Consider the following 15,866-nt stretch of genomic DNA (forward strand, 5'->3'; position numbering starts at 1 on the left):
AGCAGTTGCCGTGGCCACCAGGTCCGATGGACCGACCCCAAATAACTCCTCTTCCTTTATACGGCAATACACCTTTGTGCCGTTTGGAATCTGCATCACCTGACCACTGTCGTGTCCATAAACATCTTCTGGCAGATATGGACATCGCACTTACTCTTGATGCCAGAGTGCAAATATCCCTCTGTGCATCTCGCATATATAGAAATGCATCCTTTAAATGCTCTATAGTCAATAAAATACTGTCCCTGTCAAGGGTATCAATATTTTTAGTCAGGGAATCCGACCAAGCCACCCCAGCTCTGCACATCCAGGCTGAGGCGATCGCTGGTCGCAGTATAACACCAGTATGTGTGTATATACTTTTATATGATATTTTCCAGCCTCCTGTCAGCTGGCTCCTTGAGGACGGCCCTATCTATAGACGGTACCGCCACTTGTTTTGATAAGCGTGTGAGCGCCTTATCCACCCTAAGGGGTGTTTCCCAACGCGCCCTAACTTCTGGCGGGAAAGGGTATACCGCCAATAATTTTCTATCGGGGGGAACCCACGCATCATCACACACTTCATTTAATTTATCTGATTCAGGAAAAACTACAGGTAGTTTTTTCACATCCCACATAATACCCTCTTTTGTGGTACTTGTAGTATCAGAAATATGTAACACCTCCTTCATTGCCCTTAACGTGTGGCCCTAATAAGGAATACGTTTGTTTATTCACCGTCGACACTGGATTCAGTGTCCGTGTCTGTGTCGACCGACTAAGGTAAACGGGCGTTTTAAAACCCCTGACGGTGTTTTTGAGACGTCTGGACCGGTACTAATTGTTTGTCGGCCGTCTCATGTCGTCAACCGACCTTGCAGCGTGTTGACATTATCACGTAATTCCCTAAATAAGCCATCCATTCCGGTGTCGACTCCCTAGAGAGTGACATCACCATTACAGGCAATTGCTCCGCCTCCTCACCAACATCGTCCTCATACATGTCGACACACACGTACCGACACACAGCACACACACAGGGAATGCTCTGATAGAGGACAGGACCCACTAGCCCTTTGGAGAGACAGAGGGAGAGTTTGCCAGCACACACCAAAAAACGCTATAATTATATAGGGACAACCTTATATAAGTGTTTTCCCTTATAGCATCTTTTTATATATTTCTAACGCCAAATTAGTGCCCCCCCTCTCTGTTTTAACCCTGTTTCTGTAGTGCAGTGCAGGGGAGAGCCTGGGAGCCTTCCCTCCAGCCTTTCTGTGAGGGAAAATGGCGCTGTGTGCTGAGGAGATAGGCCCCGCCCCTTTTTCGGCGGGCTCGTCTCCCGCTCTTCAACGGATTCTGGCAGGGGTTAAATATCTCCATATAGCCCCCGGAGGCTATATGTGAGGTATTTTTTGCCAAAAAATAGGTTTACATTGCCTCCCAGGGCGCCCCCCTCCCAGCGCCCTGCACCCTCAGTGACTGCCGTGTGAAGTGTGCTGAGAGCAATGGCGCACAGCTGCAGTGCTGTGCGCTACCTTAAGAAGACTGAGGAGTCTTCTGCCGCCGATTCTGGACCTTCTTCTCTTTTCAGCATCTGCAAGGGGGCCGGCGGCGAGGCTCCGGTGACCATCCAGGCTGTACCTGTGATCGTCCCTCTGGAGCTAATGTCCAGTAGCCAAAGAAGCCAATCCATCCTGCACGCAGGTGAGTTCACTTCTTCTCCCCTAAGTCCCTCGTTGCAGTGATCCTGTTGCCAGCAGGACTCACTGTAAAATAAAAAACCTAAGCTAAACTTTTCTAAGCAGCTCTTTAGGAGAGCCACCTAGACTGCACCCTTCTCGGCCGGGCACAAAAATCTAACTGAGGCTTGGAGGAGGGTCATAGGGGGAGGAGCCAGTGCACACCACCTGATCCTAAAGCTTTACTTTTTGTGCCCTGTCTCCTGCGGAGCCGCTATTCCCCATGGTCCTTTCAGGAACCCCAGCATCCACTAGGACGATAGAGAAATAGACTTTAAGGTAGTCTCCTGTCTACGATCCGCAGGATCCTTAAGGGCCGCGGTGTCAGGAGACGGTAGCGCCACCTTCTTGGACAGACGCGTTAATGCCTTGTCCACCCTGGGCGAGGATTCCCAATGTACCCTGTCCTTTGCAGGGTAAGGATACGCCATAAGGATCCTCTTGGGAATCTGCAGTTTTTTGTCTAAAGTTACCCAAGCTTTTTCAAATAATTCGTTCAGTTCATGAGATGGAGGAAACGTTACCTCAGGTTTCTTTTCCTTATACATGCGCACCCTCGTGTCAGGGACAGAGCGGTCTCTTTTATTGCCATAATCATATAATGAATACTTTTGGCCACCTTAGAGTGCATCCTTGCCTCATCGTAGTCGACACTGGAGTCAGAATCCGTGTCGGTATCAGTGTCTACTATTTGTGACAAGGGACGCTTTTGAGACCCTTGACTCCCTGCTGTTTCCTTGGACTCAGCTTTGTCCATTCTCTTATGTAATAAGGTCACATTAGCATTTAAAATATTCCACATATCATACCAATCATGAGTCGGCGTTGCCGACGGAGACACCACAATCATCTGCTCCACCTCCTCCTTGGATGAGCCTTCCGCTTCAGACATGTCGACACACGCGTACCGACACCCTCACACACACACACAGGGATATATCTATAAGGGGACAGTTCCCCAACAAGGCCCTTTGGAGAGACAGAGAGAGAGTATGCCAGCACACACCCAGCGCCAACTGACACTGGAAACAATTCCCAGATATAGCGCTTTTATATTAAGTCAATCGTGTAATACACTCACTGCGCCAAAATGTGCCCCCCCCCCCCCCCCCCCCTCTTTTTCAGCCCTGTATCACCGTTCTGCAGGGGAGAGTCCGGGGAGACAGCTTCTCTTCAGCACACTGTGGAGAAAATGGTGCTGGTTAGTGCTGTGCGACCAAGCTCCGCCCCCTCTAGTGGCGGGCTTTGGTCCCGCTCAAATTCACAAACAATGGCGGGGGATGAACATATTCACTGACACCGCAGCCCATATGTATCTAACATGCCAAAAATAGAAGTATATATTGCTGCCCAGGGCGCCCCCCCCCCTGCGCCCTGCACCCATCAGTGCCTGCCGTGTGTGTAACTTGTGGGAGTAAGCTGCGCGCTTACCTCAGTGAAGATCTGAAGTCTTCTGCCGCCTTAGTAGTCTTCTTTCTTCGTTATACTCACCCGGCTTCTATCTTCCGGCTCTGCGAGGAGGACGAACGGCAGGGGGAGACCTGCGTTCCGATCCCTCTGGAGCTAATGGTGTCCAGTAGCCTAAGAAGCAGAGCCCATCATTTAAGTAGGTCTGCTTCTCTCCCCTCAGTCCCACGATGCAGGGAGCCTGTTGCCAGCAGGGCTCCCTGAAAATAAAAAACCTAACAAAATTCTTTTATCAGAGAAACTCAGTAGAGCTCCCCTGTAGAGCACCCATTCTCCTCTGGGCACAGGATCTAACTGAGGTCTGGAGGAGGGGCATAGAGGGAGGAGCCAGTGCACACCCATACTAAAAGTTCTTTAGAGTGCCCATATCTCCTGCGGAGCCTGTCTATACCCCATGGTCCTTACGGAGTCCCCAGCATCCTCTAGGACGTAAGAGAAAATCGGGTGCAAAAAAGTTACGTTTTTCACGATTTTTCCAGATGTTTAACCGATATATTATTTTTTTTGCATGCTATCCAGATTGATTGCCTGTATAAAAATGCCCCTTCTCCCGAAAACACACAGGTTCAGTGAAACTTTGACTGTGTAACAACTCCTGAGTCCTCAACTGCACCTTTGATATCTTGTGCCGAGGTAAAATTATTCTCTGCAGACTTGAATCCAATACAGCCCCCAAGTAACGGAATCAGAAATGACTTTACCCAATTTATGAGCCATCCGTGCTCCTGTAGACAAGCTATTGTCTGTTGGAGATGGCCCAGGAGCAATTCCTGGGATTGTGCCAGGATTAAAAGGTCGTCGAGGTATGGAAAAATTCTTATCCCCTGCTTGCGGAGATAAGCTGCCATAACCACCATAATTTTGGTAAATACTCTGGGTGCTGTGGCTAACCCAAAGGGTAAAGCCTGGAACTGAAAATGTTGCAGGAGGATGGCGAACCTGAGATAACACTGATGAGACAGTGCTATAGGAACAGGTAGTTAAGCATCCTGTATATCCAGGGATACCATATAATCCCCTGGTTCCATGGCCAAAACTATGGAGCGTAACGTCTCCATGTGGAACCGCGGTACCCAAATGTATTTGTTTAGCATTTTGAGATTGAGAATGGGCCGAAACGACCCATTTGGCTTCTGAACCAAAAACAGGTTGGAGTAAAAACCCCATCCCCATTGTGCAGGGGGTACTGGAATAATTACTCCTGACTGAAGCAATTTCTGAACTGCTTCTTGCAGGGCTCTGGCCTTCGCCTCTACCCGAGATGGGCTGGTGCAGAAGAACCTTCGAGGAGGCTGCTTCTTGAAAGGGAAAACATAACCCAGAGATACCGCTTCTTGCACCCAGGCATCTGTTGTAGACTGCCGCCATATCTGTGCAAAATGAAGAAGTCGTCCCCCTACCCTGGGGTCCCCCAGGCGGAGGCCCGCACCATCAGGCTGATGGCTTATCTTCTGGTTTGGAAGCTGGCCCTCTGGTGGCCCAATGCTTCTTTGCCTTACCAAACTTATTGTATTGGGGCTGTTTACGTTCGCTTTTTCCTTTTGCTTTTCCTTGCAACCAAAATGGACTAAAAACCGGACCCTGGGGGGCGTGGTTTGGCCAGCAAGCTGAATGGAAGGGTTTTCCAGGAGCTCCTGCTAACCCTCTACACATTTAGCCTCTACTATATATTGATCAGGTCCCTCACCGACCCCATAGTGCCCTGTGGCTCTACTTTAACTCACCTGCTTGAGGGGTAGCGACTGCGGAGCCGGGGGACCCTTTTCAGGGTCTTTGCGGGTTGCGGCCTACCCCTCCCTGTGAAGCCGGGGACTGGAGTGGAGGTCCCCCCCGGACTCGACACTCGGCCGAGTGTCACGCTCCTGCCGGGGAGCCCGGAGACGGAGCCTGCACCTGCCCACACCAGAAGGCAGCGACGCGGGGAAGAGGAGGCTGCGGGCTGTGGAGACGGTGACCCCTCGGACCTTCACTCCCGAGACGCGGCGACGGAGACGGAGGCCCTGAAAGCCCGTGGACCAGACGGAGGCGACGGCTGGTAGGTTTTGACTGGCCTGCTAGTCCCTCGCTGTCCGGCGGCCCTGCAGCACCCGCGGCGCCTCTCCCACCCTCTGACGCTCAGCCGCGAATGCTCCCAGCACAGGCCCGACTGCCAAGGCCTCCGCTCCCCGCATCTGAAGACCGGGGACTGGAGTTTTGAGGAGGCCCGGCCGCGAGTTCCAGGACCGGAACGAGGACACGGCGGGCCCCGAGCACGCACCCTTAGACGCCTGCTTTATACACAGGGCCCCTTTCCACCTGTGGCAGACCTAATAACTGGCATATTTTATCAATCAATATCTGGGGGTGTTTATTACACATACACACTGCATACAGCTCTCTGGTGTGAATGCACTCCTTGGATACCTGCACCATTTATTTCATCATGTCCCACTGTATCTGTTGAGCACCTTAGGGGGCGCTTTATTATTCTACAGTTCTGATATTACACTTCCTTGGATCAGTGGGCCTAATTCCTAATTCCTATTTTCCAGTGGCAGTGCCCTTTGAGGTCTATATATTGAGCTGGAGCTCCCCCTAGTGACTTACCCATATACATAGTTATACATGTGTTACTCAAGTCCCCTTACACTTGCCTGATAGAATTTGCAAAAGAGGTGGGTCGCTCTCTGGGGGCCGGTGATGCGGGCGCCTCATATTTACCTCCACATTACCGAAGAGGCGGGATCCGATGCCCACTATGTGCCTGTTATCCTACTAGCGATCACCGATTAATGGCGTGTTAGTACCATTCCACTGGGAGTCACCATGCTATAGGCACTTCACAGCGTATCAAGCAACGCCAAGTTTATGCTTATGATACCTTTTGCAACCTCGTATTCATCTACTCACTTCTAAGCATGGTCAGATCCGGGAAAAAGAAATGTAATACTGCACAACCTAAGGAGACCGCGACCCAACCGGGAATGAGACCGTTCCTACAACCTACTCCTGCAAGATTATCCGGAAACCTCTCTCCCTCCAGCCCGTCATCCTGCCATTCTGCTTCCTCTGCCTCTCCGTTAATGATGGAGCAGCCTACCCCACACACCCACAGCGATACCGCTCTTCAAGATATCCTGCAATTTATGAAAACACTCCCAACTAAGCAGGATATCCAAGATACCATGCGAAGAGAGCTGGCATCAATCAAACAAGATATCTTGCAGCTTTCTGATAGGGTGAACACGCTTGAAGAGCATCGAGACTCTACTGATAACATCTGTTAAGGACCCCAGAAAGTTATCAAAACCCAGTCGGATGAGATCAGATCACTACGGACCCGTGTATTGGATTTGGATAACAGAGGTAGGAGGAATAATATCCGGGTGAGAGGTATTCCAGAAGAGGTCCCCCAGACAGGCATAGTGGATACCTTGACGACAATCTTCAACACAATTCTGGGCAAAGACCCAGCTGCCATCATAACATTTGATAGAGCTCACCGCGCACTCAAGCCAAGGGGGCTTTCTTCCGATCGACCCCGAGACGTCATATGTCGCCTGCATTATTATTCCCAGAAGGAAGAAATTATGAATAAAGCACGTCATATAGATGACTTGGACTACAAGGGCAACCCTATCTCCATCTTTCAAGATCTCTCCTGGCACACCCTGCAACAAAGGAAGATTCTTCGCCCCATTACGGAAGAACTCCGCAAACGACAGCTGAAATACAGATGGGGTTTTCCTTTCAGCCTACAGGTATCATCTTCAGGCAAGATACACTCTCTCCATACCCCATCCGACCTCCCCACCTTCTGCTCCGGTCTCGGTCTCCCACCCTTGAAGGTCCCGGACTGGGACTTCATCCTCCCGGATCTACACCCACCACAGCCTGTGGGAAATAGAGAGCCATGGCAAGTGGTCGGCAGTTCTCAAAAGAAACCTTCAAAACCACTTCCTGCTCGCCAAGATTCCTCCCCTACCTGAAGAAACCGCTTCCCACTTCTCTGCCAATTGATCTCTTTTGTTTTCTTCAGGAGGACTGAATATCCTGACTGTGATGTACCAAGTGGGACACGTTATACGCGGCCTAGTGCCAAATCAGCCTCATTTTACTGCGTCCCCCCCTCCCCGGTCTCATCTTCAGTCCTGGAATTCAGAGATGTGACTTTACCAGAAGTTAGTTAATTGTTCCCACCGGTTGATATTATTGGTCATTATAAACCTTACTTAGTGAGTATTATTCTCTTACGATGTTTATGCTAAAAACAGTGCCTGTAAGGGTGACTCCCTTACCCCAGTCCCGCATACGGCCGTTGTGCCCCATGGGGATGCTGGTTAATATACCTACCTGCTTCCCCATTGCGGATGTTTCTATGTTTACGATGTTTCTATTTTCTGTAACTTGCTCTTTTCTTCACTCTTCTTCTCCTTACCGTTTTTTTTATTTTTTTATTTTCTTTGGTGAACTGTCCGAGTACTATACTTCTTTGTGTTATGATACGATGTGATGTCTCTTCCAGGTATACTTAAATTCACCTCGATTAATGCAAAGGGGCTTAACACCCCCGAGAAAAGATCCCATTTACTTCGGACACTACGATCTGACAGAGTAGATGTGGCTCTGATTCAGGAGACACATTTTAAGATCTCTGCTCGTGGGCCTTCCTTAGTAAATCAAAGATTTCCCCTTGCTTTCTATTCCAACAATCCTGAAAGTAAATCTAAGGGGGTCGCTATAATTTTTTCTAGGGCCCTCCAAGTGTCTAATGTCTCTGTTCATAAACTAGTCCCAGGGAGATTACTAGTAGTCCAATGCAATATATTTTCCAAGGCATACACCCTCATAGCCCTCTATGCTCCAAATCAAGGCCAAATACCCTTTTTTCGATCCCACCTTGCCCGACTTGAGGCCCTTATGCAGGGTATCGTAGTTTTGGGAGGCGACCTAAACTGGTCCATGGACCCCTCCATCGACACCTCCCCTCCAGCCCCTAAATTCTCTGAACATAAACATAGACAGGTTAGGAAGGTCTTCCACGAATTTCAATTGGCTGACTCTTGGCGGGTCACACATCCCACTGACAGAGATTTCTCTTTTTTCTCGCACCCACATCAGGTTTACTCACGCCTAGACTATTTATTCTTAAGCCATAGGCACCTCCCTCTAATCGTAGATGCCTCTATTGGCTCCATCACGTGGTCGGACCATGCCCCAGTATCCTTGTCCCTATCGGCCCCCTCTCGAACCCCTGGTCCTTGGACCTGGTGCCTTAATGAATCCCTCTTGTATGATGCATATTGCAAATCGGAACTGGATAAGGCATTGTCCGATTACTTTGACATTAATGATACAGGAGAACTATCTGAAATTACGGTCTGGGAGGCCCACAAATGTGTTATACGGGGTAAACTGATCCAATTAGGCTCATTTGTGAAGAAGAACAGTCAGGCCTTAATCACCACACTATTACATAAAATTCATTCCCTAGAGTCCCGCCACAAATCCTCCCTGACCCCATCGGATTTGGTGGAGCTGTCTGCGACCCGGGCACAACTCCGATCAACCCTTAATAACAAAACCCAAGCCTCCTTGCGTAAATGTAATAGCAAATATTATAAGTGGGGGAATAAGCCGGGTCGGCTGCTGGCCCAGGCACTTAGATCTCAGAGATTGGCCTCCTTCATTCCCTCAATGAAAAATAATACGGGTTCCGTATGCTTTAAGTCCCCGGAGATAGCAGCATGCTTTAAAAATTATTACAATACTCTATATAACCTAGGTGACCCTTCCCAGGCCCACAACCCCCTCTCCAATATGTTAAGAGCCAGGAAATACTTAGCTGATGTGGCATTCCCTCGACTGTCAGGGTCTGACCGGGAATCCTTAGAAGCACCTTTCACTTTGACCGAGGTGGAACGTGTTATCTCTACCGCCCCCCTACGTAAAAGTCCGGGCCCAGATGGCTTCACAGCCACCTATTATAAGATATTTAAAGAGGTTCTCGCTCCCAAAATACTGCGGGCTTTCAACTCCATATCCGCCGAAACCCACTTCTCCAGACAATCACTTGAGGCCCACATCACGGTGATCCCTAAACAAGGAAAGGACCCCTCAGTATGCTCCAGTTACAGGCCAATTTCCCTGCTTAATCTAGATCTCAAATTCTTTGCGAAACTAATGGCTCTTAGATTGAATGAATTTCTCCCGTCGCTTGTCCATAACGACCAAGTGGGCTTCGTCCCCGGCCGTGAAGCTAAAGATAATACGACTAAACTCCTAAATCTCATCCATTTGGCCTCTAGCAGCAAGACATCCACTGTGTTGTTGTCTACAGATGCCGAAAAGGCTTTCGACAGGGTAAATTGGGATTTCATGAGAGCGGTGCTGGAGCATATTGGGTTGGGCCCACGAGCCCTCCATGGAATACTATCTCTATATACACAACCATCGGCTAAAGTACGGGTTAACGGGACCCTCTCTGACAACTTTCCTATCAGTAACGGAACGAGACAGGGCTGCCCCTTGTCCCCCCTGATTTTTGTTCTTTGTATTGAAGCCCTGGCCAGGGCTATTAGAGCAAATGACAGGATTAAGGGGCTACAAGTAGGTGACATAGACTATAAACTTGCTCTATTTGCAGACGATCTGCTGACGACGGTCACAAACCCTGCGCTCTCACTCCCTAACCTGATGAGTGAGTTGGACATTTTCAGCTCACTATCAGGCTTTAAAATCAACACATCTAAATCCTATGCCCTTCATATCTCAACCCCCCATTCGGTCTTAACTGGCTTGAAAGCCACATTTCCCTTTCAGTGGAGGGACTCCCACATCACATACCTGGGAGTGCAGCTGTCTAGCGACCCCTCGCGTCTATTGTCCTTGAATTTCCACCCTATTCTCCAGTCCATTAGAAATGATTATTGCAGATGGCAATACCATAATCTCTCTTGGCTAGGTAGAATCAACGTTGTAAAGATGAACACGCTACCCAAACTACTCTACCTCCTTCAGACCTTACCAATTCAGATCCCCGACTCCTGGTTCCGGACTGTGAGATCTTTGATTCAGCAATTTATTTGGCGTCGTAAGAGACCTAGAATTAATAGATCCATCCTGATTCGCCCACCACAGAGGGGTGGATTTCAGCTACCAGATATTAAAACTTACTACCAAGCAATCCTCTTGAACAGAGTCTTGGACTGGACCAGGAGCAGGGAGATTAAACAATGGGTGGTCTTAGAAGGTCTATGCTTACAACTGTTCCCAGAGATCTTCCCTTGGCTCCCGGCCTTGCCTAAACTACTACACCCTCACCCGACTATTTCTCCTACACTTTCTTTTTGGAAGGGGACACGACAAAGATCGTGCATCTCTTCTGTTTTTGGCCCACTTACCTCCTTTCTGAGCAATCCGACCTTCCCACCTGGCCTCTCCCTGGGGTATTATCAAAACTGGGCACTAGAGGGACTCTTTAGAGTGGGGCAATTGGTCCACCCATCTGGGGTTAAACAGTTCTCGGAGATACGTGAGAAATGGGAGATCCCACAGACAGACTTCTGGAAATTCCTGCAGGTCCGACACTTTCTATACACGGATAATGTGTACCGTGAGGCGTCGAGGGAGCTGACCGCGTTTGAAAAAATGTGTGTGGCCCCTATGAATCCCATACATACTGTGTCCACCCTGTACAAGCTCCTATGTACATCTGACTCCCCGACCCCTCCCCTTTTCATTCAAAAATGGGAGAGAGATTTGAACATCTCACTCTCAGACAGGGAATGGGACTCTATCTTTCTTAAAACCCATAAGAGCTCCATCTGTATCCAGGTTAGAGAAACGCAATATAAGATCCTGATGAGATGGTACAGACACCCCACTCTTTTACACATCATTTCCCCATCCATCTCGCCTACCTGCTGGAGATGCCATAAGGACCTAGGCTCTCTACTACACATCTGGTGGACCTGCCCCCTTCTTAAAAGTTACTGGGATGATGTAATTTCAATTTCCGGTGATATTCTACATACTCCCGTCCCATCTGACCCGGCCTTTTGGTTACTGAATCATTCCACTATCCCAATCTCTACTTACAAGTCATCTTTATTACGACACCTTGGCAATGCCGCAAGGGCAGTAATCCCCACAATGTGGAAATCTGTTAGTCCTCCCACAAGGTATACCTGGTTCTCCAGACTAGACTATTATATGAACATGGAGGATATATTATTGAGCGCTGGTGACAAGCGGTCGGAATTTACTGCTATGTGGTGGCCTTGGATGGAATACAAGACATCCGAGTCGTATAAGACTTACATTTCCTCTGCGAAGTGAAGCGGATGATGGGAGCCGCTCTTTGGTTCAACTTGCATGGGGTCTTGGACCAATATGCTTAACTTTTAATTCACTGCACATATCTTACTCTCCTTTTCTCAACATACTCGGTTCAGTCACCTCACTCTTCTGTTGTTTTCTTTTTCTTTTTCTTGCTATATATTTATGCTTTATTATGTTCTTTAATTCAAAATGTTAATATAGACTATAACTATATTGAACAAGCGGCTATCAATCTGTGTATGCCCAAGTTGTCACTTCATTTTGCCATTGATTGTTACTCAGATATGTTTACAAACTGTTATAAGTCTGTATTTGTTTCAATAAAAACAGATTATACAAAAAAAAAAAAAAAAAACGGACCCTTAGGCCTGGGGTTATATGTGGCAGGAAACCTGACTTTCTTGGATTCTGCTTCTGATTCCAGAATATCTGTAAATTCTTTACCAAACAGAATATTCCCAGCAAAAGGCAAAGATTCCAGAACCTTTTTTCATTCTGAATCAGCTTTCCATGTACGTAACCAAACTGCTCTACGAGCAGCTACTGTTAAGGCTGATGCTTTAGAAGCAATAGTACCCATATCTATTGCCGCTTCTTCCAAGAATACTGCAGCCTGTTTCATGTGAGCTATATGGGATTCATGCTCCCTAGAAGGTGCTGAAAGCCCGTCTTCCAGTACCTCAGCCCATTCAGCTACTGCTTTTGCCATCCAAGCTGAAGCCATAGCTGGCTTTATGACTGCATACGACAGAGAAAATATGGTTTTCAAAAACCCATCCACTCTCCTGTCTGTGACATCATCTAATGACGTTGATGGCAAAGGCAATATAGATTTTCGCACTAATCGAATGACATGCGTATCTACTTTAGGAGGCACTTCCCTTTTTAAACAGTCCCCAGTTGGAAAAGTATAATTGGAATCCCATTTTCTGGGAATTCTGTATTTTTTATTGGGTGTAGCCCAAGCTTCTTCCATGATTTCCCTCAGCTGAATAGCCTTCATTGCTCTAATTAATTCAGCTACATCCAATGAGCTGATACTTTCTACCTGTTCTTCGAATGCTGAAGCAGAGTAGATAGAGCTATCATCATCTGATGTATCATCCTGTGTAGCCTGTGAATTTGATGATTTATTTACACTCGGTTTCTCAGCTTGTTTCATTGGAGAAGCTGTTGGGGATATACCGTAGGAAGGGAGCTGCATGTATGGGTTAATAGTGTAACCTACTCCTGGTATTGAAGCTGTAGGAATTACCCGTTCAGCTATACTGGACAAGGTCTGTGCAAACATTGCCTAAGGAGGATCTACCCGACGCTAAACAGGGATCTGCCTTGTAATCTGCTGAAAAGCAAAACAATTTGCACATAAACCATCCTGTACCAGATCCTGAGAGGATAATACCGTTTTGCAGGACAAACATGATAATACGAGTGTTGGTGTTACGGTCAGTGTAACCTCGTCACTCTTTTTTGCCGCTCTTAGACATGATAAATAATCAGCACTTCCACAGTATACTACACAATTTGTGACTGTAATCACTTTACCATTTAAAGTGATATCAATCTGACCCTACCCATGCACCAGCATTGAGGCTCAGAAGAAACCACTGACAAACAAAATATATAAAGTCAGCAATCACACTAGCAGTCAGTCACGTTATATATTAGTCATATGAGCATATTATCAACTACAAACAATTCAAAGTATGTACTAGTACATATTACTGCATTCTGGTCTATACAGATCTTAATGTATTCAGACGCAATGCGAAGAAAACCACAGTAATGTACACAGACTCATATGCAATGGGCACTAAACTTAAATATTCATACTAACTAAAGTAGATAGAAATGTAGTGCCGTATAACCCGTACTCAGCAGAGTGGGATACAGGGAGACTCACCTCACTTCCAAGATCGATCCAGACGCTACTAGTGTACACTGTCGCTCCGGGAACTTTAGGTGAACACAGACGCACTGTGTACACAGACGCCTGTACTGCGACCGGGTCTCCTCGCGGTAGATTTTAGAGAACACAGACGCGGCGGCCTATGCTGCGACCAAGACCCCTCGTGGTAGCGTCTGAGACGGAAGTGAGTCAACAGTTCATGGCGGGAGACCGACGGAAACTGGTCATGAACTGGGGGGAGGGTCGACCAGGAGAGCGTCTGACTCCCCACCGCTGACATCAACCCTAGGAATCGCAGCCTCATACTATTCCTGGTGCCTTATGATCCCTAAGGCCTAGCGCTGGAGCCCCCATGGTGGCAACGTGCCAGCTACTGTTTGGTAGTCTCCTCCCAAACCAGTGTGGACGTGTCCGTATTCCCCTTCTAAGCAGAACCGATGCCTTACCTTCTCCCTGTGCTCCGGCCACAGCCTGTTAGCGTCTGTTGGACCTGCTAGAATATCCGACACAGACGCCCGCTGAGACAGCACTAAGCATTGTTGCGACCCGGCGGTGAGTTGTTGGAGCGACTCTTTCCAATATGCGTATAAGATGCTGTTAGGAAAGATCACTCAAAAACATAGTAAGACTATAAAAAATAAAATAAGAAAGCTTAGGGCTGCCAAAAACAGCAGCCCTCTGACCATGGTCCGGCTCCTGCCGCACCAAACAAAAAACGGATTTGCCTGAGCCAGTGGGCAGGAATATATGGACGGGCCCGTTGCATCCTGGGAGGACTGAAAGCTTGTGATCGTCTGGTGCCAATCCGCTATCGCTCCATCATATCCCACTGTTATCCTGTGGACCCAGCCGGAGAAATCCCCGTTAGATGGGGTAGTATACAAATATTTGAGCGCCCATATTTTTATTGCGCTGATCATACCCTGCAGTGCCGGGTTTAGCCGCATAGAACATGAAAAGTGCCGTCTGGGCACCCAAACGGATCACTTCTAGCACATTTCTGCTCACCAGCATGGGAGGGCCATTGCAGAAACAATTGAATAGCCATCGGTAGGGGGACATAAAAATTAAATTGGCCTGATTACATTAACCATGCTGACTGATGTGTATGGCCAATTTATGAGGTGGTGTTTACCTATTACTGGAACACTATTATTTTGCTTTAGTACAAAGTACTAATTTTCATTAACCACCTATGAGTCTGCAGTTTCCTATAGGATATTCAGTGATACAATGAAGGCAGTAATTGTACAAACAAGTAGGACATCATCGGGAACACAAGGAAAGTACGCACCTCTTCACTGATCTCACGCAGGATGGACGGCTGCAGCTCCATGGATTTAAACAGAGTTCCCACCACACAGCACCTCTCTGCACCCTGAAGCTCACATAATTTCCGCACAGCGATGTCCTCACCTGGCAATAACACACATAAGGTAACTCACGACTGATCCACATCATACAACCAATGTCTTACCCTCCCTGCCTAATCTGAAAAAGCTTTAACACATCAATAAATTGGACCAGTGCTTTCTGGGAGATAAATAGAGCTTTGGAAAATACATTAAAAAGAATAATTAGGTACCCATTGTGCAGGTCTCTGTGGCCATTACATAATTATCTTACTCTGTTTAAGCCATGATGGGCCTAATTCAGACCTGAACGCAGCAGCAAATTTGTTTGCAATTGGGCAAAACCATGTGCACTGCAGGTGGGGCAGTTCTAACATGTGCAGAGAGAGTTAGACTTGGGTGGGGTGTGTTCAAACTAAAATCTAAATTGTAGTGTAAAAATAAAGCAGCCAGTAATTACCCTGCACAGAAACAATATATCCCACCCAAATCTAACTCTCTCTGCACATGCTATATCTGCCCCCCCCCCCTCTGCAGTGCACATGGTTTTGCCCAACTGCTAACAAATTTGCTGCTGCAATCAGATCTGAATTACCCCCAATGTCTTTAGTTTTTAACCAAAAATAAACAAAATCAATGTTTGTTTTTATTTCTGAGAAAACTTTTTTTTTTAAACAATTACAATTTTTTTTCTTTTTTTTTACTAAGGATAGATCAGAGGAATACTAGAGGTGAACAGCTGGATCCTATTAGGAACCATTAACAAAACTGGCCAATGACTGTACAACCAAGTTATACCCCTTTCAGACATACGACCCGGGAATTTCACCTCTGAAAAATCCCGGGTTTTTGCTGGAGACCCCCCTTTCACACTAAACCTGAGACCTGGGAAATTCCCGGGTCGACCCCTTTCAGACATATGCCTGGTCTGCCCTGGCAGACCAAGCTACTCTCAAGTCACATATATACACACACGTCTTACACATAGCACATACACATGTCACACTCATACATGTCATGTACACTGTGACAAGAACACTGGGATAGTGTTTGAGGGCAGGTATATTTGTCCCAGGTTCTTGTCTTACATGT

At 47.4% G+C, this 15,866-nt stretch overlaps 1 protein-coding gene across 2 annotated transcripts in view; it reads right to left on the reverse strand.

The window, feature by feature from the left end:
- POLD2 (DNA polymerase delta 2, accessory subunit) overlaps positions 1-15,866 on the reverse strand; it is a 91,053-nt gene that overhangs the window by 44,455 nt on the left and 30,732 nt on the right. For both annotated transcript variants that reach the window (XM_063931905.1, XM_063931906.1), the window contains exon 3: positions 14,717-14,838. In XM_063931905.1, the coding sequence (XP_063787975.1) occupies positions 14,717-14,838 (122 nt within the window). The remainder of the gene's footprint in view (positions 1-14,716; positions 14,839-15,866) is intronic.

The sequence above is a fragment of the Pseudophryne corroboree genome, chromosome 6 (assembly GCF_028390025.1).
Source record: "Pseudophryne corroboree isolate aPseCor3 chromosome 6, aPseCor3.hap2, whole genome shotgun sequence".
NCBI lineage: Eukaryota > Metazoa > Chordata > Amphibia > Anura > Myobatrachidae > Pseudophryne > Pseudophryne corroboree.